A 23,168-nucleotide genomic window follows, 5' to 3' on the forward strand; every position below is an offset into this window, starting at 1 on the left:
CACCATATTCACCAGGCTAGACTCGAACTCCTGACCTCGTGATCTGCCCACCTTGCCCTCCCAAAGTGCTGAGATTACAGGCGTGAGCCACCGCACCCAGCCCTGTATTCTTAATTTGGGGCCACATCTGCTATAAAATCTTTCATGCCTTCTTTTGCTGTTTGCTGAATTGGAGTGATACTTTATCATTTGCCAGTTGACTCTGGGAATCACTGAGTAAATCTGTGGTGAATTAGCTGTAGAACTAATTTTTGTATTTTTAAAATTAAAAAAATATATTCTTTGTATAGATAGGGTCTCACTGTGTTTCTCAAGCTGGTCTCGAACTCCTGGGCACAAGTGATCCTCCCATCTCAGCCTCCCAAAGTTCTGGGATTATAGGCATGAGCTACCACATTCAGCCTATATTAACTTTTTAATGGGTAATATAGGTATATGCTACAAAATTCAGAAATATAGAGTACAAGATAAATTTCCAAGTCAACCAGTTCTCTTGCTTAGAAACAGCTACCATTGCCAGCTTCTTAATTATCCTGCCAGAGGGTTCTATGCCCATGTAAGCATAGATCACTCTATTTTAAAGTAAAGTTATTAATTCATTTATTTGAGCAGGGTCTCACTCTTTTGCTCAGGCTGGAGTGCAATGGCATGATCTTGGTTCACTGCAGCCTCCGCCTCCCAGGCTTAAGCAATCCTCCCACCTCAGCCTCCCAAGTAGCTGGGACTACAGGCACAAGCCACCACAACTGACTGATTTTTGCATTTTTCCCCATGTTGCCCAGGTTGATCTTGAACTCCTGGACTTAAGTGATCTGCCCACCTTGGCCTCTCAAAGTGCTGGGATTACAGGCTTGAGCCACCATGCTCGGCTGGCAAAGTAATTTAAATAATTTAAGTTCATAGAGTAGTTTGAGTGTTTGAGATGAAGTTACGCTAAAATGATTCTTAATTTTTTTTTTCTTTTTTTAAAAATAAAATTGGCCAGGCGCTGTGGCTCATGACTGTAATCCCAGCACTTTGGGAGGCCAAGGCAGGTGGATCACCTGAGGTCAGGAGTTTGAGACCAGCCTGGCCAACATGGTGAAACCCTGTCTCTGCGAAAAATACAAAAAGTAGCTGGGCATGGTGGCACGTGCCTGTAATCCCAGCTACTCCAGAGGCTGAGGCAGGAGAACCGCTTGAACCCAGGAGGCAGAGGTTGCAGTGAGCCGAGATCACGCCATTGCACTCCAGACTGGGCAACGAACGAAACTCCATCTCAAAAGAAAGAAAGGAAATGGATGGAGTGGGGAGAAAGGTGGGATGTAGAGAAATTCTAGGAGCACCACTGCACTCCAGCCTGGGCGACAGAGTGAGACTCCATCTCAAAAATAAATAAAAAATAAAAATAAAATTAACGTGATTATTGAGAATATAGAAAATGCAAAATGGGGCTGGGCATGGTGGCTCACGCCTGTAATCCCAGCACTTTGAGAGGCCGAGGTGGGCAGATCACGACGTCAAGAGATCGACACCATCCTGGCCAACACGATGAAACCCCATCTCTACTAAAAATACAAAAATTAGATGGGCGTGGTGGCGTGTGCCTGTAGTCCCAGCTACTTGGGAGGTTGAGGCAAAGGAATCACTTGAACCTGGGAGGCTGGGTTGCAGTGAGCCGAGGTCATGCCGTTGTACTTCATCCTGGCAACAACGAGATTCTGTCTCAAAAAAAAAAAAAAAAAAAAGCACAAAATGGTACAAAGAATAGTATAATATTAAATTATTTTGTAATATTACTATTTATATATAGTCAGTATTAACCTTTTCTGGCTGTTCTTTTTTTTTTTTTTTTTTTTTTTTTGAGACAGAGTCTCCCTGTGTGGTCCAGGCTGGAGTGCAGTGGCGCAATCTCGGCTGACTGCAATCTCTGCCTCCCAGGTTCAAGTAATTCTTGTGCCTCAGCCTCCCAAGTAGCTGGGATTACAGGTGCCCACCACCACACACAGCTGATTTTTGTATTTTTAGTAGAGATGGGGTTTTACCATGTTGGTCACAGTGGTCTTGAACTCCTGACTTCAAGTAATCTGCCCACCTCAGCCTCCCAAAGTGCTGGGATTACAGGTGTAAGCCACTGCGCCCGGCCTCGATTTTCTTTTATTGTATTTGTATGTCTTTTTGTAAACACACATACACACACAATGTTTTTTAATTGGGCTTATCTGATACAGTTTTATATCTTGTTTTGCAGTTTTCACTTATACTATCATAGATGTTTTCTTCTGTTATTAAATATTCTTCAAAAATATTATTTTCATCACGCAAGTAGTTTTTTGGCATGTTTATGCCATCTGTTGAACACTTTTTTTTTTTTTTTTTTTTGAGATGGAGTCTTGCTCTGTCGCCCAGGCTGGAGTACAGTGGCACGATCTCAGCTCACTGCAACCTCTGCCTCCTGGGTTCAAACAATTCCCCCGGCTCAGCTTCCCGAATAGCTGTGATTACAGGTGCCTACCACCACGCCTGGCTAATTTTTGTATTTTTCAATAGAGATGGGGTTTCACCATGTTGGCCAGGTTGATCTTGAACTCCTGACCTCAGATGATCTGCCGGCCTTGGTCTCCTAAAGTGCTGGGATTATAGGTGTGAGCCAATGCACCCAGCCTGAGCACACTTTGCTGTTACTTAGAATGTACCTGTAATCAGTGTTTGTTTTCCGGACCCTTCTCCATGTCCTATTTAGAACAGTAGAGACATGAGTATTTTCTGAGATCTAGATTGGTGCTTGGTACATCCCAAGTAATAACTGATCCTAAATCCCATACCTATCTTTTTTTTTTTTTTTTTTCTTGAGACAGAGTCTCACTCTGTTGCCCAGGCTGGAGTGCAATGGCATGATCTTGGCTAGCTGCAATCTTCGCCTCCCAGGTTCAAGAGATTCTCCTGCCTCAGCCTCCCAAATAGCTGAGATTACAGGCATGCACCACTGTGCCCGACTAATTTTTTTATTTTTAAATAAAGATGGGGTTTCACCATGTTGGCCAGGCTAGTCTCAAATTCCTGACCTCAGGTGATCCACCTGCCTCTGCCTTCCAAAGTGCTGGGATTACAGGCGTGAGCCACTACGCCTGGCTGCATACACATCTTTTTTCTTTTCTTTTCTTTTCTTTTTTTTAAGATGGAGTCTCGCTGTTTTGCCCAGGGGTGGAGTGCAGTGGCGCGATCTCGGCTTACTGCAACCTCCGCCTCCCGGGTTCGAGTGATTCTTCTACCTCAGCCTCCAGAGTAGCCAGGATTACGGGCGTGCACCACCATACCTGGCTAATTTTTGTATTTTTAGTAGAGACGGGTTTTCACCATGTTGGTGATTACAGGTACGTTCTAAGTAACAGCAAAAGTGTGTTCAGGTTGGGCTCATTGGCTCGAACTCCTGACCTCGTTATCCGCCCACCTCAGCCTCCCAAAGTGCTGGGATTACAGGCGTGAGCCACCGCGCCTGGCCCACATAGGCATCTTCTATGAAAGAATTGATTATAATACTCTCTTTGAATCGGGCTGGCGTCCCAATTTATGTACTTTTGTGGCTAGGTATTAAGTACTTGAGAGCTGTTGTGAGCTGGGAATGGATGCTTTCCTAATGGCATTGCATTTTAAATTTCCTTAAAATACTGTGCTAGCCAAAGAAAACACAGCTGATCTTCAAACCCACCAGTTTTCCCACCCACATACTAGGAGTAAAAGTGGACCTGTTTTCCAAATGTGAAGAGATATAATCAACACTTTTAAAATTTGTTTTAATTCAGAGAGAAACCTAGGTATCTAGGTATTTGGCAAGAAAAAACCATTAGAGGTCAGGTGTGCCGACTCACACCTGTAATCCCAACTCTTCGGGAGGCCTAGGCAGGAGTACTGCTTATGTCCAGAAGGACTGCTTGAGCCCAGGAGTTGGAGACCAGCGTGGGTAACATAATAAGACCCTGTCTCTACAAAAAAAATTTTTTTTAGTTGTGTATGGTAATGCATTCCTATAGTCCCAGCTCCTAGGGAGGGTGAGATCTGAAGATCACTTGAGCACAGAAGGTTGAGGCTGCAGAGCTGTGATCACGCCATTGCACTTCATCCTTGGTGACAGTGCATGACCGTTTCTGAAATCCAACAAAGAAAAACAACCGTTAGAGAACCTACACAATGAAAAGAAGTATAATCTACAGTTTGAAACTCAAGCAATTAAAAGAAAGAAATGCCAGAAATAGAATCTCCAGAAAATGTAGCAACTTGGAACCAGTCATTATCAGAGAAAGGTGGCACCATAAGCACTGTTTCTAGAAGTTGATAATGTAAATATCTGGGCCCAGTGGCTCACACCTGTAATCCCAGCACTTTGGGAGGCCAATGTGGGAGGATCACTTGAGCCCAGGAGTTCGAGAACAGCCTGGGCAACAAAGTGAGACCCTATCTCTACAAAAATAAAATATTAAAAATCGGCCAGGCACAGTGGCACATGCTTGTAGTCCCAGCTACTTGGGAGGCTGAGGTGGGAGTATTGCTTGAGCCCAGGAGTTTGATGCTGCAGTGAGCTGATCATGCCACACTGGGCAATAAATAACCTGGGCAACAGAGCAAGTCTCTGTCTTTAAAAAAAATAAAAATATAGGCCGGGCGCGGTGGCTCACACCTGTAATCCCAGCACTTTGGGAGGCTGAGGCGGGCAGATCACCTGAAGTCTGGAGTTTGAGAACAGCCTGACCAACATGGTGAAACCCCGTCTCTACCAGAAATAAAAAAATTAGCCGGGTATGGTGGCACATGCCTGTAATCCCAGCTACTCAGGAGACTGAGGCAGGAGAATCACTTGAACCTGGGAGGCAGAGGTTGCGGTGAGCCGAGATCACACCACTGCACTCCAGCCTGGGCAACACAGCAAGACTCTGTCTCAAAAAAATAATAATAAATAAAATGAATTTAAAAAGAAAGGCTTACTTGGTGTTTGTCTAGTAGTAGTTTCCTAGAACTTGTCTTCTCTTCATTGCACGCAATATAATTATACATCTTTGGACTTACATGCTTTTTGTAATTAGATTTATAGATTTTAACGGATAGTTGCATAGAAGAAACATATTAAACATTTAAGCAAAAAGAAAAGCAGATGAGGTAAATGTGTTGGAGTCAGTATGAAGTTGAAGATATTAATGAAGTTTTATTAGTTTCTTTATAGTTGTAGTCTAAGAAAATAATTGGCTGGGTGTGCTGGCTCAAGCCTATAATGCCAGCACTTTGGGAGGCCAAGGCAGGAGGATTGTTTGAAGCCAGGAGTTTGAGACCAGGCTGGACGACAAAGTGAGACCATGTTGCTATTAAAAAAAAAAAATTAGCTGAGCATGGTGGCATGCATCTGTAGCCCCAGCTACTTGGGAGACTGAGATGGGAGCATCACTTGAGCCCAGGAACTGGAGGCTGCAGGGAGCTAGGATCACATCACTGTGCTCCAATTTGGGCAACAGAGTGAGACCCTTTCTTAAATAAATATACTTAGAAATCACATTAATATATCTATTTTGTTTTATAAACAGCTTAGTTCTTTTAGTGTGTTTTGTTGCCATTGTCTTGAATTTTAAAAGCCTAAATGAATCCCAAAATTTGCTTCTCTTTATTTTCTTTTTGTAGCTTGAGTTTGTCATTTATGTATCAAAGATTTTTAACTAATATTTTGTTTTTTCTCAACTCTTTAAAAAAATTAAAAACAGCCCAGCGGTCTGCTCAAGAACTTCCTCATATTGAGAAGTACAGTATCAACAGTTGTTCTGTAAATGGAGGTCATGAAATGATTGTGACTGGATCTAATTTTCTTCCAGAATCCAAAATCATTTTTCTTGAAAAAGGACAAGGTAAGTAATATATGAGTTGATTGACTTCAAACTAAGGGGCAAAGGGTAAAATAAATTATTTAGATGTTTCTGTAACAAAAATTACAAAGTAGTTTTCATAAAGCTATGGGTGTCATTTTGCACTCGATTTTATTTTAAACCAAACATTTATTAAATTTTCATATAAATGTTAAATTATCTTTAAGGAGCTGGGCATGGTGGCATGTGCCTGTAGTTCCAGCTACTCAGAAGGCTGAGGCAGGAGGATCACTTAGGCCCAGAAGTTCTAGGTTACAGTGAGCTCTGATTGTGGCACTTCACTCCTCAGCCTGGGCAACAGAGTGAAACCTTGTTTCTAAATAATAATATAATAATAATAATTTAAGATGTCTGAAAAGTAGAATTCCCCCAGCAACTCTACTCCTAAGTGTATACTTGAAAGGGTTAGAAATACATGTCCGTACATGAACTTAGAGACAAATATTTATAGCAACTTTATTTATAATTGCCAAAAAATGGAAACAACCTAAATGCTCACCAACTGATGAATGGATAAACAAAATGTGATATAGCCATACAATGGAATATTACTTGGTTATAAAAATTAATGAAGTACTCATACATGCTACAGCATGGATAAACCCTGAAAATAGGCTAAGTGAAGGAAGCCAGCATAAAAGGACACATAGTATATGACTCCATTTGTATAAAATGTCCAGTATAGGCAATCCAGAAACCAAAAGTAGATTAGTGCTTACCAGTGGTTGGAGGAAGTTGTCAGTAGTGAGTGACTGCTGATGGGAACTGGGTTTCCTTTTGGAGTGATGGAAATCTTCTGGAATTAGATAGTGGTGATGGTTGTACTGCTCTGTGAATATCCCCCAACCCTCTGAGTAGTATACTTTAAAAGGATGGATTTTATAGTATGTGAATTATACCTCAATTATTTTTAAAGTAGAAGAATTCAATGTTTATCAGGGTGTTTGATTTTATTCCTTCTTGTGCATATTTAAAACACTTTTACATCAGTTGTTTCCTCTCAGTTTTAAAAACGTTTAAAACTTATGAAAGACTTTTTTTTTTTGAGACAGTGACTTGTTCTGCTGGCTAGGCTGGAGTGCAATGGCACAAACTTGGCTCACTGCAACCTCCGCCTCCTAGGTTAAAGCGATTCTCCTGCCTCAGCCTCCCGAGTAGCTGGGATTACAGGCACACGCCACCACACCTGGCTAATTTTTGTATTTTTGGTAGACACGGGATTTTGCCACCTTGGCTAGGCTGGTTCTTAAACTCTTGACCTCAAGTGATCTGCCCACCTCAGCCTCCCAAAGTGCTAGGATCTATGCGCCAGTCATGAAAGACTATTTTTATAAGAATAATATAATATAACAAATACTTAAACCTACTACCAAGTTTAAGAAATACATTTACCTTTGAAAGCCCCTGGGTCCCCCTTCTCAAATGGAACCATCATCCGAATTGACCCTTGCTTTTCTTTTTTTTGAGACGGAGCCTCGCTCTGTTACCCAGGCTGGAGTGCAGTGGCACTATCTCAGCTCACTGCAACCTCCACCTCCGTGTTCAAGCAATTCTTCTGCCTCAGCCTCCCGAGTAGCTGGGATTACAGGCGCCCACCACCATGCCCAGCTAAGTTTTGGATTTTTAGTAGAAATGGGGTTTCACCATATTGGCCAGGCTGGTCTCTAACTCCTGACCTCATGATCCACCCGTCTCGGCCTCCCAAAGTGCTGGAATTAGAGGCGTGAGCCACCGCACCTGGCTGTAACCCTTGCTTTTCAACCATATAAAACTATTTATAATTGCCAAAAAATGGAAACAACCTAAATGCTCAACATCTTTTTTTTTTTTTTTTTTTCTGTTTTTGGACTTTGTACGATATTGCCTGTATTCTTTGAAAAATTGTATTTTCAGAGGTCTTAATGTTTTAAGACTGATCCATGTAACTGAAGACCTTTCACTACTATAAAGTTTTTCGTTGTATGAATGTACCACAATTTATTATCCTTTCTCTTACTGGATATTTCGATATTGTCCAGTTTTTGGCACTGCTGTACCTGGTAGGCATAGGCAAGAATATTAAAATTCTTAAATTTTTTTAATCCACTAGGGGTGAAATGGTATTTTGAAATTTGGGTTTGAATTTCCCTGATAGCTGTTGAGGTTGTTACGGACCATTAATATTTCATTTACTGTGCAATAACTGTGTCTTTGCCTGTTTTCTCCATTGGATCATTTTTCATTTTCTTAGTGACTTAAGGAATTCTTTATATATTCCGGATATCAGAGTGATTTGGGGGAAGTGCCTCTTCTTTTTCCATTCATTAACAGTATCTGTTGAGTACTCTCATGTTTCCTTGCATATGTGACAGAGCTCACCTCCAAAACCTTCTGGACAGGGGACTGTCTTTGTGGGGAGCCATTAACTTGTGATATATTTCTATTTGTGGTTGTAGGACTAGTCAGATTTGTTTCTTCTTGAGTTTGTTCTGGTCATATATATTTTTCTTTCTTTCTTTTCTTTTCTTTTTTTTTTGTTGTTTTAATTTTGGGATGGAGTTTCGCTCTTGTTTCCCAGGCTGCAATGCCGTGGTGTGGTCTTGGCTCACTGCGGCCTCTGCCTCCCGGGTTCAAGGGATTCTCCTGCCTCAGTCTCCCAAATAGCTGGGATTACAGGCACCTGCCTCCACACCTGGCTAATTTTTGTATTTTTTAAAATAGAGATGGGGTTTCACCATGTTGGCCAGGCTGGTCTTGAACTCCTGATCTCAGGTGATCCGCCCGTCTTGGCCTCCCAAAGTGCTTGGATTACAGGCGTGAGCCTATGTGCCCACCTGGTCATATATATTTTTCTAGGACTTTATTCCTTTCCCCTACATTTTCAAATCTATTGACATTAATTAGCTCACAGTATTCTCTTTTTGCATCTGGAGTTATATCCCCCCACTCTTTTATTCCTGTTATTTATTTATGCCATTTCTGGATTTTTTACCAGTCTTTCCATAGTTCTTGGCTTTATCAAACCTTTCAGTGTGCCTTTCTGTTTCACTGATTTCTATATTTAACTTCTTTTTACTTTTTTTATTATGTTTTTTCTTAATTAAAATTTTAATGTTTTCATTCTTTTATCTTTTTAAAACTTAAGTATTAAAGGCTATACGGTGCCCCCATCACCTCTCTTTTATAATTTCTCTATCTTTTTCTACTGGATCCTTCTTCTTGGAGTTTAATTATGTTTATGTCTTCTCATCCTAAATATTCCCTTTCTCTTAAATCTGTCATCCTCTTAAGCTTTTGTTTCATTTCTCTATCGCTTAGCATCCACCCTCTCAAAAAAGTAGTATCATATGCTTTCATTTCCTTACCTGCTACTCTTTAATCTTTTGTCTTTCACTTCATTGAAATCATAATCACCTAAAAATTTGACAGCCAGCTACTTACTCTCCTTCTTAACACTTTTCCCCCTTGGCTTTGTTGTTATCTGGTTCTCACACATCTTTATTCTTGTTTTTTTTTTATACGAATTTTTCTGGCTCTTAAATATAGATGTTTTCTAAGGTTTTCTACTCATTTTTCTTCTCATTGTTTTCCTTCTTTTTGAGAAATTTTATTAGCTCCCAAATCTCTCTCTGTAGCAACATGTTTCTCTTAAACTTTAACCTGAAATTTAAAATACCCACTGGATATTGCTTCATAAATGTCTCACTGATACTTAAAATATGAAAACATATCTGACTTTACAAACTAGTTTTTCTCTCTGGGTTTCTTAACTTGATTAATAATATCAGCATCTTCTCTTTGAGCTGGAAGTATGTGGCTGTCTTATTCTCCTTTAAAATTAACTTCCCTTCAACCCTGACCCATACCCTGCCTGTCTTCAAAAAACATCAGTTCTGTTTCATAATTTATTAATTCATCAATTATTTATGTAGCAGTGCTATGTGATATAGACACTAGTCTAGGCATTGGGGATATAATGTTGAATACAACCTTCAGGTTGCGTGCTCTGATAGAGCTTACATTGTAGTGGGGGAAGCACCTATAAACAAATAAATGAACAAGATTATTCCAGATAAAATTGTATGAAGAGGGTATAGTGATAGAGACTGAATTGTGAACTGTTTGTATCAAGTCATCAAGGAAGGTCTTTCTGTAGGTGTCACATTTTAGGTGAATAAGGAGCAGGAGGAAGAGACGGTGTCTCAGAGCTGTCCCTTCCTTTCCACTGTAAAAATTCATCTGTGCATGAATACAATTAATAGGTATTATTGAATTCATTTATTTGGCCCAGAGCTTCACATTTAAGAGCTTTTGACTGAAGTTGAATCATGTTAAATGGTGGCAGTTACTGGTTTTAGAGGAGATTGCAGTTGTAAACATGTAACTCCCATTTTAAAAGCACCTTCAGTGATCCCCTTCATTTTCTAGGCTCCTTATTATGGCATTCAGGCCATAATCTGCTGCCAGTCTTTCCAACCCTCTTTCTTACTGCTCCTTGCCTCATACTTTATACAGCATCACAGCTGCTTGTTAAGTCTCTATATCTTAGGGGTTCTTGTCATCTTGCCTGTGCTCATGCTGTCTCTTCTGTCTATAATTACCCTTTCCTCATATTATGAGTTCTGTCTCATGTTAAGTCTCAGTTCAAGAGCTCTTCCAGGAAGCCTTCCTTCTCTCACTACCCCTCCCCAAGATTAGGTTGAAGACCCTGATCCCTGTGTTCTTGGTTTATTCAGAGTGTACCTTTATTAATTATTGTACCCAACACATTTTATTATAATCAACTGTTTGCGTTTGCCTTTCATCCACAGGCTGAAGGCAGGGCATCCTGTCTCAGTTATCTCAGTAATATGAAGTGTCTGGCACATAAGGATCCAGCAAATGATTGCTGAACTGAGCTGTAATTTTAAGTAGGTGTAGCACTTGCCTGTAGTATCTCTTGTGCAGCAGAAGTAACCATTGTCTAGTTACTGGACTGGAAAATGATAGTTACAACCTGGAAAGCATTTGATGAAATATTTCATGATAACTTCACAGACCAGATGAAGAAGTGATGCAAGCTGTGTGTGGCTTAGTCACTGGGTGAATGCCCATGACACAAAAAGAATGCTTGGAATAATTGTACATCAGTCGGAGAGCTTTAGTAGCAGATAAGGCTGTCTCCAAATGAGTAGTTCACTTAGGATGAAGAGACAGAAAATGTGTTGGCCAAATCTTCAGGTGACAGAAATCTGGAAAGCCTAGGAAACATTTTTTAGGACCATCAGTATCTAAAAAATATTTTGACAAGTCAAGGGATCCAACAAAATGAAGTCTCCCTGCTGGGAGTAAGTAATGTTCCAAAGGGCTGGGAGAAAAATACCAACTCAGCTGCATTAAGTGCACAGTATGGGAACATGGCAGTAGGAAATGTATAGACCCTTGGTCACATACTTATTGTGAGAGTCAGCATATGGTGCTCCCAAGAAAGCTTCCCCGCCTGCACCCCAAGAAAGCTTTCATTAACAAAGACACAGCATTTCCATGTACGGTGGTTAGAGCCTCAGTCATTCTGTACCATGCTTGGTCATTTCTCACCTAGGTTATTCAGTCCTGGGCCTTGTGAATTTGGAGGAGCATGTTTAAGCAGAGACCATGAAGTCTAAAATATTATGTAAGGAATAGGCACAGAACTGGGGATGCTAGCCAGTAGGAGAGGAGACAAAAGCAGATATAACAACTTTTCAACATCTGAAATATAATCTCACAGAGAAGCAATCAAGATTTTATTTTGTGACGGCAAGGAATAATGTTTAGCCTAGTTGTTGGATACCATAAAGAGACATTTCATTTATCACGAGGAGCCTTCTAGCAGCATTTATTATCCAAGATGGAATGAGTTACCTGGTGAGGAAGTGAGTTTCCTGTCATTTTAGTTGTACAAGCAAAAGGTGGCCACCACTTGATGGCGGTGTTCTCAGAGGGCTTTTATTTATTTTTTAATTTTATTTTTTTTAAATTATACTTTAAGTTCTAGGGTACATATGCACAACTTGCAGGTTTGTTACATAGGTGTAGATGTGCCATGTTGGTGTGCTGCACCCATTAACTTGTCGTTTACATTAGATATATCTCCTAATGCTATCCCTTCCACTTTCCCCCACCCCACGACAGGCCCCAGTGTGTGATGTTCCCCATTCCTGTGTCTCAAGTGTGTTCTCATTGTTCAATTCCCACCTATGAGTGAGAACATGCAGTGTTTGGTTTTTTGTCCTTGCGATAGTTTGCTGAGAATGATGGTTTCCAGCTTCATCCATGTCCCTACAAAGGACATTAACTCATCATTTTTTATGGCTGCATAGTATTCCATGGGGTATATGTGCCACATTTTCTTAATCCAGTCTATCATTCATGGACATTTGGGTTGGTTCCAAGTCTTTGCTGTTGTGAATAGTGCCACAATAAACATATGTGTGCATGTGTCTTTATAGCAGCATGATTTATAATCCTTTGGGTATATACCCAGCAATGGGATGGCTGGGTCAAATGGTATTTCTAGTTCTAGATCTTTGAGGAATCGCCACACTGTCTTCCACAATGGTTGAAGTAGTTTACAGTCCCACCAACAGTGTAAAAGTGTTCCTATTTCTCCACATCCTCTCCAGCACCTGTTGTTTCCTGACTTTTTAATGATCGCCATTCTAACCGGTGTGAGATGGTATCTCTCAGAGGGCTTTTAAACATCACTTGGGTAGATGGTTAGAATGAACTCAGTGGGATCTGCTAACCCGGGCAGCCCAAGATCTTTCTCCTTGTATTTTCCCCATTTGTACATATTTATATTTTATTTTCATAATGGAAGTCAGTGGAAAAAAGATCCCCTTTGTTAATAAATTTGTGATACTATCCATGCATTAGATTTTGTCTGTATGCTTTCTGATATGAATTGCTTTTAACTATAAACTCTTTCTTTCAATAGATGGACGACCTCAGTGGGAGGTAGAAGGGAAGATAATCAGGGAAAAATGTCAAGGGGTAAGAAATTTACCTTAATTCTTAAGAAATATTTAAGACACTGAATAGAAAATTGAATAGTGCTGCTTTATGGTATGGATGACTCTTTTGTATATTGATTAATAAAAAAGTAAAATTAGGCTGGGCATGGTGGCTCATGCCTATAATCCCAGCACTTTGGGAGTCTGAAGCAGGAGGATTGTTTGAGCCCAGGAGTTGAGACAAGCCCGAGCAACATGGTAAAACCCTGTCTCTAAAATACAAAAAATTAGCCATGCGTGGTGAGGTGCGCCTGTAGTACCAGCCACTTGGGAGGCTGAGGTGGGAGGATCACCTGAGCCTGGGAGGTCCAAGGCTGCAGTGAGCCATGATCATGCCACTGCACTGCAGCCTGAGTGACAGAGTGAGACCCTGTCTAAAAAAGTAAAATTTCTAGCGGTTTGGAAGTAAAATATTTACCTAGTATTAAAGTAAATTAAATTGAAGTTTAGAAAAGATAACCAGTTAGTGTCTTCTTTTCTCCTTATTGTATATAGGGAAGGAGAAACTAGAAATGAAAGATCATCAGAAGGTTCTTATTGAAATTATCATTAATTTCTCTGAACTCATTTAGGAATAAAAACAAATTCAATAAAGAACATATGTATAGGCCTTCATGGAGAAATAAAAAAGAGAAAGAACATATGTAGTGGGTAAAAGATAGGAGCAAGACAAGTCCTTAGGGAATTGTGTACTTAACACATATTTCTAACTCTTCAGCTATTTAGTTAAGCTTTCTAGGATTCTACATTGAAAGTTTTGGTCTTGTTATGGTGGTTGGAATGGAGACAGAGCATTTTCTGGGCTAGGGAATACCACTTCCCACAGTGCTTTCCAAAGATCTGGAGCAGTTAGGTTGAGGATTGTATTTGGTTTGGGGCTAAAGATTTTCACCTTGGTTTTGTAAAATTATTTTTGATATAGATACATATTTTGTTTAATGCCGGTTTAGAACATTTGGATTATTTTATTTTTTTAATTTTTATTTATTTATTTTTAGATGGAGTCTAGCTCTGTCGTGCAGGCTGGAGTGCAGTGGTGTAGTCTCGGCTCACTGCAGCCTCTGCCTCCCGGGTTCAAGCAATTCTCCTGCCTCAGACTCCTGAGTAGCTGGGACTACAGGCGTGCAATATCATGCCTGGCTAATTTGTATTTTTAGTACAGATAGGGTTTTAACATGTTGGCCAGGCTGATCTCAAACTCCTGACCTCAAGTGATCCGCCCACCTCAGCCTCCCAAAGTGCTGGGATTACAGGTGTGAGCTATCGCACCTGGCTCCAGTTTAGAACATTTTGAATATAAAATTTAAAATAAGAAATCTAAACTATAATGCCACTTGGGAACCATTAAACCTAATTAAAAATCAGAATGAATTTACTGTTAAGATACACAGTAACATGTAATATTCAGTAGAGTAAAACATCTCACTACATAGTATGTAAGACTTTTTACTTCTGCTACAACCAGAAACCCAATTGGGTGAGTAAAAAGCAATTTCTCTTTTATTGATTAAAGGACTTATCTCTTTCAAGACTGAAGTATCCCTTTAGTAAATCTCCAGATGATGTATATGACTAGCTGATGTGCATAATTATCTATGCTGGAGCCTTGTAGTTAAGACTCATGAGTTGTGATGTGTTTAACAGGTGCATTTCATTTTTAGTTCTGAGTGTAACACAATCTTGCTTTCCATCCTTAGGCTCACATTGTCCTTGAAGTTCCTCCATATCATAACCCAGCAGTTACAGCTGCAGTGCAGGTGCACTTTTATCTTTGCAATGGCAAGAGGAAAAAAAGCCAGTCTCAACGTTTTACTTATACACCAGGTACGAGGAGTCATGATGGTTTACTATAGAGCTTTCTTTCCTAATGAATAAAAAGTTATTTAACAAATCCTATATTACAGTGTTTAAGGTAGAGTGCTTATAAACAATGAAAACACCAACAGATGCCCACTCTAAAGTTTTTGTTGACTTTAAATATTAGATGTGGTCTCAGTTGTTATTTTGTAATGATTTATTATAAGGAAATTAGAAGATGGACGGTAGGTTTAAGGTCTTTTTTCAGAAGGGTTTTTATCAAAAATTCCCAGCATTACAGAGGGGCAGGTGTTTGTGAGTATGTGTGTGGTTCTGGGTCATGAACTCTCCTTGTACCCTTAGCACCATAAAAAGGCAGTGTGGCCAGGCGCAGTGGCTCATGCCTGTAATCCCAGCACTTTGGGAGGCCGAGGTGGGAGGATCACCTGAGGTTGGGTGTTTGAGACCAGCCTGACCAACATGGATGGAAAAACTTCATCTTTACTAAAAATACAGAATTAGCCGGGTGTGGTGGTGCATGCCTGTCATCCCAGCTACTCAGGAGGCTGAGCCAGGAGAATTGCTTGAACCCAGGAGTGGAGGTTGCGGTGAGCCGAGATCGCACCATTGCACTCCAGCCTGGGAAACAAGAGCGAAACTCCGTCACAAAAAAAAAAAAAAAAAAAAGAAATGAGCTTTAACAGAAAGGTAACATGATCAGACTTGTGTTTCAAAATCATTTTCCTCATATTTCTTTTCTTTATAAAGTGTCAAGAACCAGTTTAATCTTTTCTGAAATTAGTGACTCTGAGGAGTGAGATTTACATGAGATAAGTCCAAGAAGGTGATTCAAACACCAAGAGTGTTTTGAATATACAGACAGAACATCAGTGATGATAAAGAATATCAGGTTTTGGGGACAGATGAGGGGATAGGATTTAAAATGGGCCTTAGAGGGGAGAAGGAACAGAAGGGAAAGAAGATAAAGAAGATGGATTAAGATGGATGTAGATGAAAAAAGTTTGTAGATTTAGTAATGGAGAGTTTAAGGAGCTTCCATATGATAGCTTTAGGTTTTTTCTGCAAAAAATGACATGAAGTGTCCTGTTGTGAGCAGAGGGAAGTTTGGGTGATTTCACAGTTGGACAATCATGGAGAATGTTTGAAATAGTTTTTGTAGGCCGGGCGCTGTGGCTCACACTTTGTAATCCCAGCACTTTGGGAGGTTGAGGTGGGTGGATCACGAGGTCAGGAGATCGAGACCATCCTGGCTAACATGGTGAAACCCCGTCTCTACTAAAAAATAAAAAAATTAGCCGGGCGTGGTGGCGGGCGCCTGTAGTCCCAGCTACTCAGGAGGCTGAGGCAGGAGAATGGCGTGAACCCAGGAGGTGGAGCTTGCAGTGAGCCAAGATCGCGCCACTGCACTCCAGCCTGGGCGACAGAGCGAGACTCTGTCTCAAAAAACAAACAAACGAACAAACAAAAAAACACACAGAAATAGTTTTTGTAAAGAGAGAGAAAGTTCTCTACAGAAACCTAGTAGCATTCTAGACTTGATTGAAGGGCACCATTGATGTTGATCATCAATTTACAGATACTATTATAATTAATTCTGTAATTAGGGGTTTATTTATTTATTTATTTATTTATTTTGAGAGAGAGTCTTACCCTGTTGCGCAGGCTTGAGTACAGTGGTGTGATCTTGGGTCACTGCAACCTCCGCCTCCAGGGTTCAAGTTCATATGATTTTCCTGCCTCAGCCTCCCAAGTAGCTGGGATTACAGGTACCCTGGCTAATTTTTGTATTTTTAGTAGAGACGGGGTTTCACCACGTTGGCCAGGCTGGTCTCGAACTCCTGACCTCAGGCAATCCGCTTGCCTTGGCCTTCCAAAGCGCTGGGATTGCAGGTGTGAGCCACCGCGCCTGGCCCAGGGGTTTAATTTTCTTTTTCCTCCCTTTTTGTTTTTCATACCCCTTGGTAACAAGTTGACCTGCTGTTAAACTTTCTTAAGTAGCACTCAAATTCTTCAAGGCGGGTGGTAAGGTATGCATCTCCTCCAGAATGGGGTACGTCCTGTCCAAAAAGGTTATCAAATACTGTTGAGATGAGGGATTGTAGACTCTAACCTGAATGAGAAAGAAGAGGGCTTTCCAGATTGCAATAAGGAAAAGCAAAATCAGTCAAGCAGATTAGGGGGTTTGATTACTTACTACCTTATAATGGTAGTAATTGAAAGGCAAACCAGGGGCCGGGCGCGGTGGCTCACACCTGTGGCCCCGCTACTTTGGGAGGCCGAGGTGGGCGGATCATGAGGTCAGGAGATTGAGACCACAGTGAAACCCCGTCTCTACTAAAAATACAAAAAATCAGCCGGGCATTGTGGCAGGCGCCTGTAGTCCCAGCTACTCGGGAGGCTGAGGCAGGAGAATGGCATGAACCCGGGAGGCAGAGCTTTCAGTGAGCCGAGATCGCGCCACTGCACTCCAGCCTGGGCGACAGAGCGAGACTCCGTCTCAAAAAAAAAAAAAAAAAAAAAAAGGCAATCCAGGAGAATTTGCCGCCTTTCAGCCCATGTATTGGGAGGACAATAAAAAGGCAGAATCCTAGAGGATATTACATTTGGGAATGGAAATCAGTAGAGCTCTGGAATGGAAAGAAAACATTGGGTTGCACTGTAACTCATCACTGGCCTTATGGTTGATAGATGACAAATCAGGTGGCATACACTAACAGAAGAATAGACACACAGGAATGCTTGTGTAGTACTTGTTCTGGTTGGTTACTATCTCTGTAGCATTTAGCTTTTTTCATTTTTTTCTAAAATGACATTTTGAATAAAATTTTTACAAAAGTCAGTACATTACTGTAATTAAAAAAAAAAAAGACAGGTGGAAAGACTATATTAAAACATTCAAATTCTTGGCCAGGCGCTGTAGCTCACGCCTGTAATCCCAGCACTTTGGGTGGATCACGAGGTCAGGAGATCAAGACCATCCTGGCTAACATGGGGTGAAACCCTGTCTCTACTAAAAATACAAAAAAATGAGCCGGGCGTGGCGTCGTGAGCCTGTAGTCCCAGCTGCTGGGGAGGCTGAGGCAGGAGAATGGCGTGAACCCAGGAGGCGGAGCTTGCAGTGAGCTGAGATCACACCACTGCACTCCAGCCTGGGTGACAGAACAAGACTCCATCTCAAAACAAAAACAAAAACAAAACAACAACAAAAAAAACATTTAAATTCTCTTCTATTCTGAGACTATCATTCTGTTCTTCCAGATTCCTTTGATCCACATATAAACAAAATTTTTAAAAAATGGAAATGGGACTAGCCCATATATAGTTTTGTAACTGAACACTTTAATTTTTCATCATCAACAGTGAATTTTACAGAATTGTAATAACTTCTTAGTATTTTGTATGACCTGATCTCTGTTATGTTAGTGTTATTTTGTTTGTGTCATTAATTTGTATGAATACTTTATTTAGAGATTTTGTTTATGGCAAATAACTCCTTTTAAAATTTTACTTATACAATTTTTAGATAGTCATATTGTTATGGGATCCTTGAGGTGTCACTTTGCCAGCCGAAAACCCCTGTGGCTAGTGGCACCTTTGCCCACAGCCCTCTGGGGCCACTTGGCCTGGCAAGCTGCATTCGGCTCGTGCAACTGGCCTGGATCCCATGCCTGCAAAGGGTGAGCAGAGTGGGAAGGGGTGTGTGAGTGAGTGAGCGTGGGGTCCAGCCACTGCTCACAGCCAGGCACGCTGGCTATGGAGGGTCTGGCAGCTCTAGGCGCCAGCATGGGTGGTGGCGCCCTGTGAGGCTGCAGCTGGACCAGGGATACCACAGGCAGCTTCCATGGCTGGCACTGGGGAACATGGTGGCTCCTAGAAACTTGAGATGCCAGGAACCTCAGAGCCCCAAAGAGGGTGTCACAGCCCTGGCTCAGAGAGCTCCTAGGTCTGGGCTTCCTGAAGGCCGCAGCTCTTCTCTCCTTGTTGCTGCCAACATAGCGAGCAGGGGGCCTGTTTCAACCCTGTTTGTATTACAACTCTTTCAGCCCCACTGAGTTCTTGTCCTGTGCCCAGGAAGAATGAGGTACACGGACAAATGGAGGGTGAGCGGGATGAAGAGGAGCTTTTTTGAGCAATAGAAGAGCTCAGAGAAGACCCACAGAGGGTAGCTCCTCTCTGCAGCCAGGGTGTCCCAAGTGTTCAGCCCTCAGCAGAGAGGAAACTCTAGAATGGGTAGCTCCTCTCCACAGGCAGGTTGTCCTGTTGTCTTCTCAGCCCTCAGCAGAGAGGAGACCCTGGGGTGGGTAGCTCCTCTCCACAGCTGGTCATCCTGTTTTCTCTTTTTGAGTATGGATGAGTCCAGGTTTTATATGGGCTTCAGAGGAGAGAAAGTGCATGCTGACTGGTCCATGGGGTGGCCATGGGTGGGCCCGGAAAAAGCACCATAAGTTCGCACTCTGGTCTGTGGGACTGGCAGCCCAGCCCCCAGACTTCAGGCCTTCTCCACCCTGAAGGTGGGGCTTCACTGGCAACCCACCTCTTTCCACCCAGGAACCTGTCTGCCTCCTGTTGCTGTTCATGGTGCCCAGGTTGTTTCTGTCAAGGGGCGCCTGCAAACCAGGGCTGAGCTGCCCTCAGCCCTACTTCGACCTCCCTCCCATGCTCATCAGTGCCCAAAGTCTGGAGGGGGCTGAGGCGGCAGGGGTCTGGTGTGTCAGCACTGCCCCAAGCATACACACACCTGGCTGGGTTGCAACATCACCCAGACTCGGCCTCAACCTCGCTCCAAGATTGAAATGGGCACCAGGAGCAGGGAGGGGCCAGACACCGGGAGCAAGCATCTCTGAGCTGTTGCGGGAGGGGGGCTTCCTGGGTCTCTCTTCCTAGGCAGAGATGCCTAGGTCAGCAGCCATCGTTTGAGTGGCTGTAGCTGCACCCAGGATGGTGGGGCTTCTTCCTACTACCGCCCCTCTCCCCCCGCCAAGAGCGCAGGGATGCCCGGGTCAGCAGCTGCAGCTGGGTGGCCACAACTGCACCCAGGAAGTGCAAGGCTCCCGCCCTGCCAATTCAGAAGGTGGCGGGGCTTCCACCTGTTCCCAGCTCCCACCAGCTCTGTGGAGCACGCCGTCTTGGCTGCACCTCGCCCACTGCAGCCAGTGTCATGGCAGTGGCCACTCTAGATGGGCAACCACTGCCATCAATAGTTGCTTGTTTTTTATTAAGGTATTTCTGAATTTATTACCTTTTTGGCAATCCCCTTGCAATAGGGATCCAACCAATATCAATATCCAGTGAAGGGATGATCATTAATTGCAAATGGCTGGTTCTTTTAGGGTTTTTAAATTTTATTTTTGTTTGAGACAGAATTTCACTCTTGTTGCCCAGGCTGGAATGCAATGGTGCTATCTCGTTTCACTGCAACCTCTGCCTCCTGGGTTCAAGTGATTCTTCTGCCTCAGCCTCCCAAGTAGCTGGGATTACAGGTGTGCACCACCACGCCTAGCTAATTTTGTGTTTTTAGTAGAGACGGGGTTTCATCATGTTGGCCAGGCTGGTCTCGAATTCCTGACCTCAAGTGATCCTCCCACCTCAGCCTCCCAAAGTGCTGGGATTACAGGTGTGAGCCACTGCGCCCAGCCCCAACTTCATTCTTTTACATGTTGATATCTAGTTTTCTCAGCACCATTTGTTGAAAAGACTGTTCTTTCCCCCATTGAATGGTTTTGGCACCCTTGTTTTTGAAAATTAGTTGACAAATGTGTGAGATTTTATTTCTGGACTCTATTCCATCACATTGATTATGTCTATCCTTATGTTAATATCACACTGTTTTAATTTTTGTAGCTTTGTGTAGTAAGTTTTTAAATCAGGAAGTCCTGATTTCCTCCAACTCTGTTCTTTTTCAAGATGATGTTGGTTGTCCTTGACTTGGGTAGAGTGATGTCTGGTTGGTGCTGCCTATCTCATATAAGCCAGGGACAAATCAATGCCTTATTTATTCCAGCTTGGCTTTTGGTCTGTGCCCATACCTGGTTTATGCCTTGGACACATGGGAAAAAAGATTGTGTTGGCTATTTGGGATCTCTTGAGATTCCATGCGTATTTTAGAATGAGTTTTTCTATTTCTGCAAAAACTGTCACTGAGACTTTGATAGGGATTACATTGAATCTGAAGATCACTTTATATGACTCAAGGACATTTTTTTTTTAAAAAAAGATCACTTTGGAGAGTGTTGTTGTCTTAGCAATATTAAGTCTTCAATCCATGAACCTGGAAAGTCTTTCCATTTATTTAGAGCTTCTTTAATTTCTTTCAGCAGTGTTTTGTAGTTTTCAGTTATAAGTCCTGCCTTCCATGGTTAAATCATTTCTGAGTATTTTATTATTTTTTGATGTTATTATAAATGAAATTGTTGGCTATGCACAGTGGCTTATGCCTATAATCCCAGCACTTTGGGAGGTTGAGGTGGGAGGATTGCTTGAGTGTGGAAGTCTGAGACCAGCCTGGGCAACACAGTAAGACTTTGTCTCTACAAAAAATAAACATGAGCATGGTGGCGCACGCCTGTATTCCAGCTACTCAGGAGGCTGAGGTGGGAGGATCCCTTGTTGCAGTACGCCGAGATTGCACGATGGCACTCCAGCCTGGCCGACAGAGTGAGACCCTGTTTCCCAAAAACAAAAAAAAGAAATTGTTTTCTGAATTTTTATTCAGATGTTTATTGCTAGTTTATAGAAATATAACTTATTATTTTTGTATGTTGATTTTGTATCCTGCAACTTTGCAGAATGTATTTGTTAGTTTTTTTGTGGATTTTAGTACTTGTTTTGATCCCCACATGATGGCAGAGGATCAAGTGAGATGCATGTGAGAACCATTGTAAAGCAGAAGTTCTATGAATGTCAGAGTCATGATTTCTGGTATATGATGCAACATGTAAAACCAGATGACTGGTAGGCTTCGGATCAGGGATCCCCAAGTCAATACTTAATTAGGCCCTAGGGCTTTGTTTTTTGTTTTAGTTACTTAATTTTGAATAGGTAATAAATACACAGTGAAAAACATTCAAAAGACATAAAAAAGTATATAGTAAAAAGTAAACTTCCTAATTCTGTCGCTTAGTCACCTAATTTTCCTTCCCAGCAGTGACTCTAACATAGTTTCTTGTGCCTCTTCCCAAAGATATTCATATTATACAGAAGCAAAACGTGTATGTGTATACATATATATACGTCTACACATACACACAGACATACACGATATTTTATATGAACTGCCTTCCTTGGCATTTGAGTTTGCCCCTCAGCTTATGCTGTAGTTGTGTAACCTAGCATGAAGGCCTGTCATGATAATTTTATGTATTGTATAATAATATTTGCTTTAATCATTTTCTTTTCAGTTTTGATGAAGCATGAACACAGAGAAGAGACTGATTTGTCTTCAGTTCCATCTTTGCCTGTGCCTCATCCTGCTCAGACCCAGAGGCCTTCCTCTGATTCAGGGTGTTCACATGACAGTGTACTGTCAGGACAGAGAAGTTTGATTTGTTCCATCCCACAAACATATGCATCCATGGTGACCTCATCCCATCTGCCACAGTTGCAGTGTAGAGATGAGAGTGTTAGTAAAGAACAGCATATGATTCCTTCTCCAATTGTACACCAGCCTTTTCAAGTCACACCAACACCTCCTGTGGGGTCTTCCTATCAGCCTATGCAAAGTAATGTTGTGTACAATGGACCAACTTGTCTTCCTATTAATGCTGCCTCTAGTCAAGAATTTGATTCAGTTTTGTTTCAGCAGGATGCAACTCTTTCTGGTTTAGTGAATCTTGGCTGTCAACCACTGTCATCCATACCATTTCATTCTTCAAATTCAGGCTCAACAGGACATCTCTTAGCCCATACACCTCATTCTGTGCATACCCTGCCTCATCTGCAATCAATGGGATATCATTGTTCAAATACAGGACAAAGATCTCTTTCTTCTCCAGTGGCTGACCAGATTACAGGTCAGCCTTCGTCTCAGTTACAACCTATTACATATGGTCCTTCACATTCAGGGTCTGCTACAACAGCTTCCCCAGCAGCTTCTCATCCCTTGGCTAGTTCACCGCTTTCTGGGCCACCATCTCCTCAGCTTCAGCCTATGCCTTACCAATCTCCTAGCTCAGGAACTGCCTCATCACCGTCTCCAGCCACCAGAATGCATTCTGGACAGCACTCAACTCAAGCACAAAGTACGGGCCAGGGGGGTCTTTCTGCACCTTCATCCTTAATATGTCACAGTTTGTGTGATCCAGCTTCATTTCCACCTGATGGGGCAACTGTGAGCATTAAACCTGAACCAGAAGATCGAGAGCCTAACTTTGCAACCATTGGTCTGCAGGACATCACTTTAGATGATGGTAAGTTCATCTCTGATATGTTCTTGAAGTAGTGAAGATTCAGGGACTTT

General features: G+C 41.9%; 1 protein-coding gene and 1 non-coding gene across 10 annotated transcripts in view; both read left to right on the forward strand.

Annotated features, from left to right (window-relative positions):
- The window catches only part of NFATC3 (nuclear factor of activated T cells 3), a 147,846-nt gene that overhangs the window by 87,243 nt on the left and 37,435 nt on the right, over positions 1-23,168 (forward strand). For all 9 annotated transcript variants that reach the window (XM_034940507.3, XM_055100358.2, XM_034940512.3 and 6 more), the window contains exons 6-9: positions 5,724-5,864; positions 12,820-12,875; positions 14,593-14,719; positions 22,111-23,118. In XM_034940507.3, coding sequence (XP_034796398.1) covers positions 5,724-5,864; positions 12,820-12,875; positions 14,593-14,719; positions 22,111-23,118 — 1,332 coding nt within the window. The remainder of the gene's footprint in view (positions 1-5,723; positions 5,865-12,819; positions 12,876-14,592; positions 14,720-22,110; positions 23,119-23,168) is intronic.
- LOC112437464 (small nucleolar RNA SNORA48) lies at positions 20,629-20,763 on the forward strand. Its single transcript, XR_003026070.3, has one exon. It is a non-coding gene; the product is annotated as a small nucleolar RNA SNORA48 (small nucleolar RNA).

The sequence above is a fragment of the Pan paniscus genome, chromosome 18, assembly GCF_029289425.2.
Source record: "Pan paniscus chromosome 18, NHGRI_mPanPan1-v2.0_pri, whole genome shotgun sequence".
Lineage (NCBI taxonomy): Eukaryota > Metazoa > Chordata > Mammalia > Primates > Hominidae > Pan > Pan paniscus.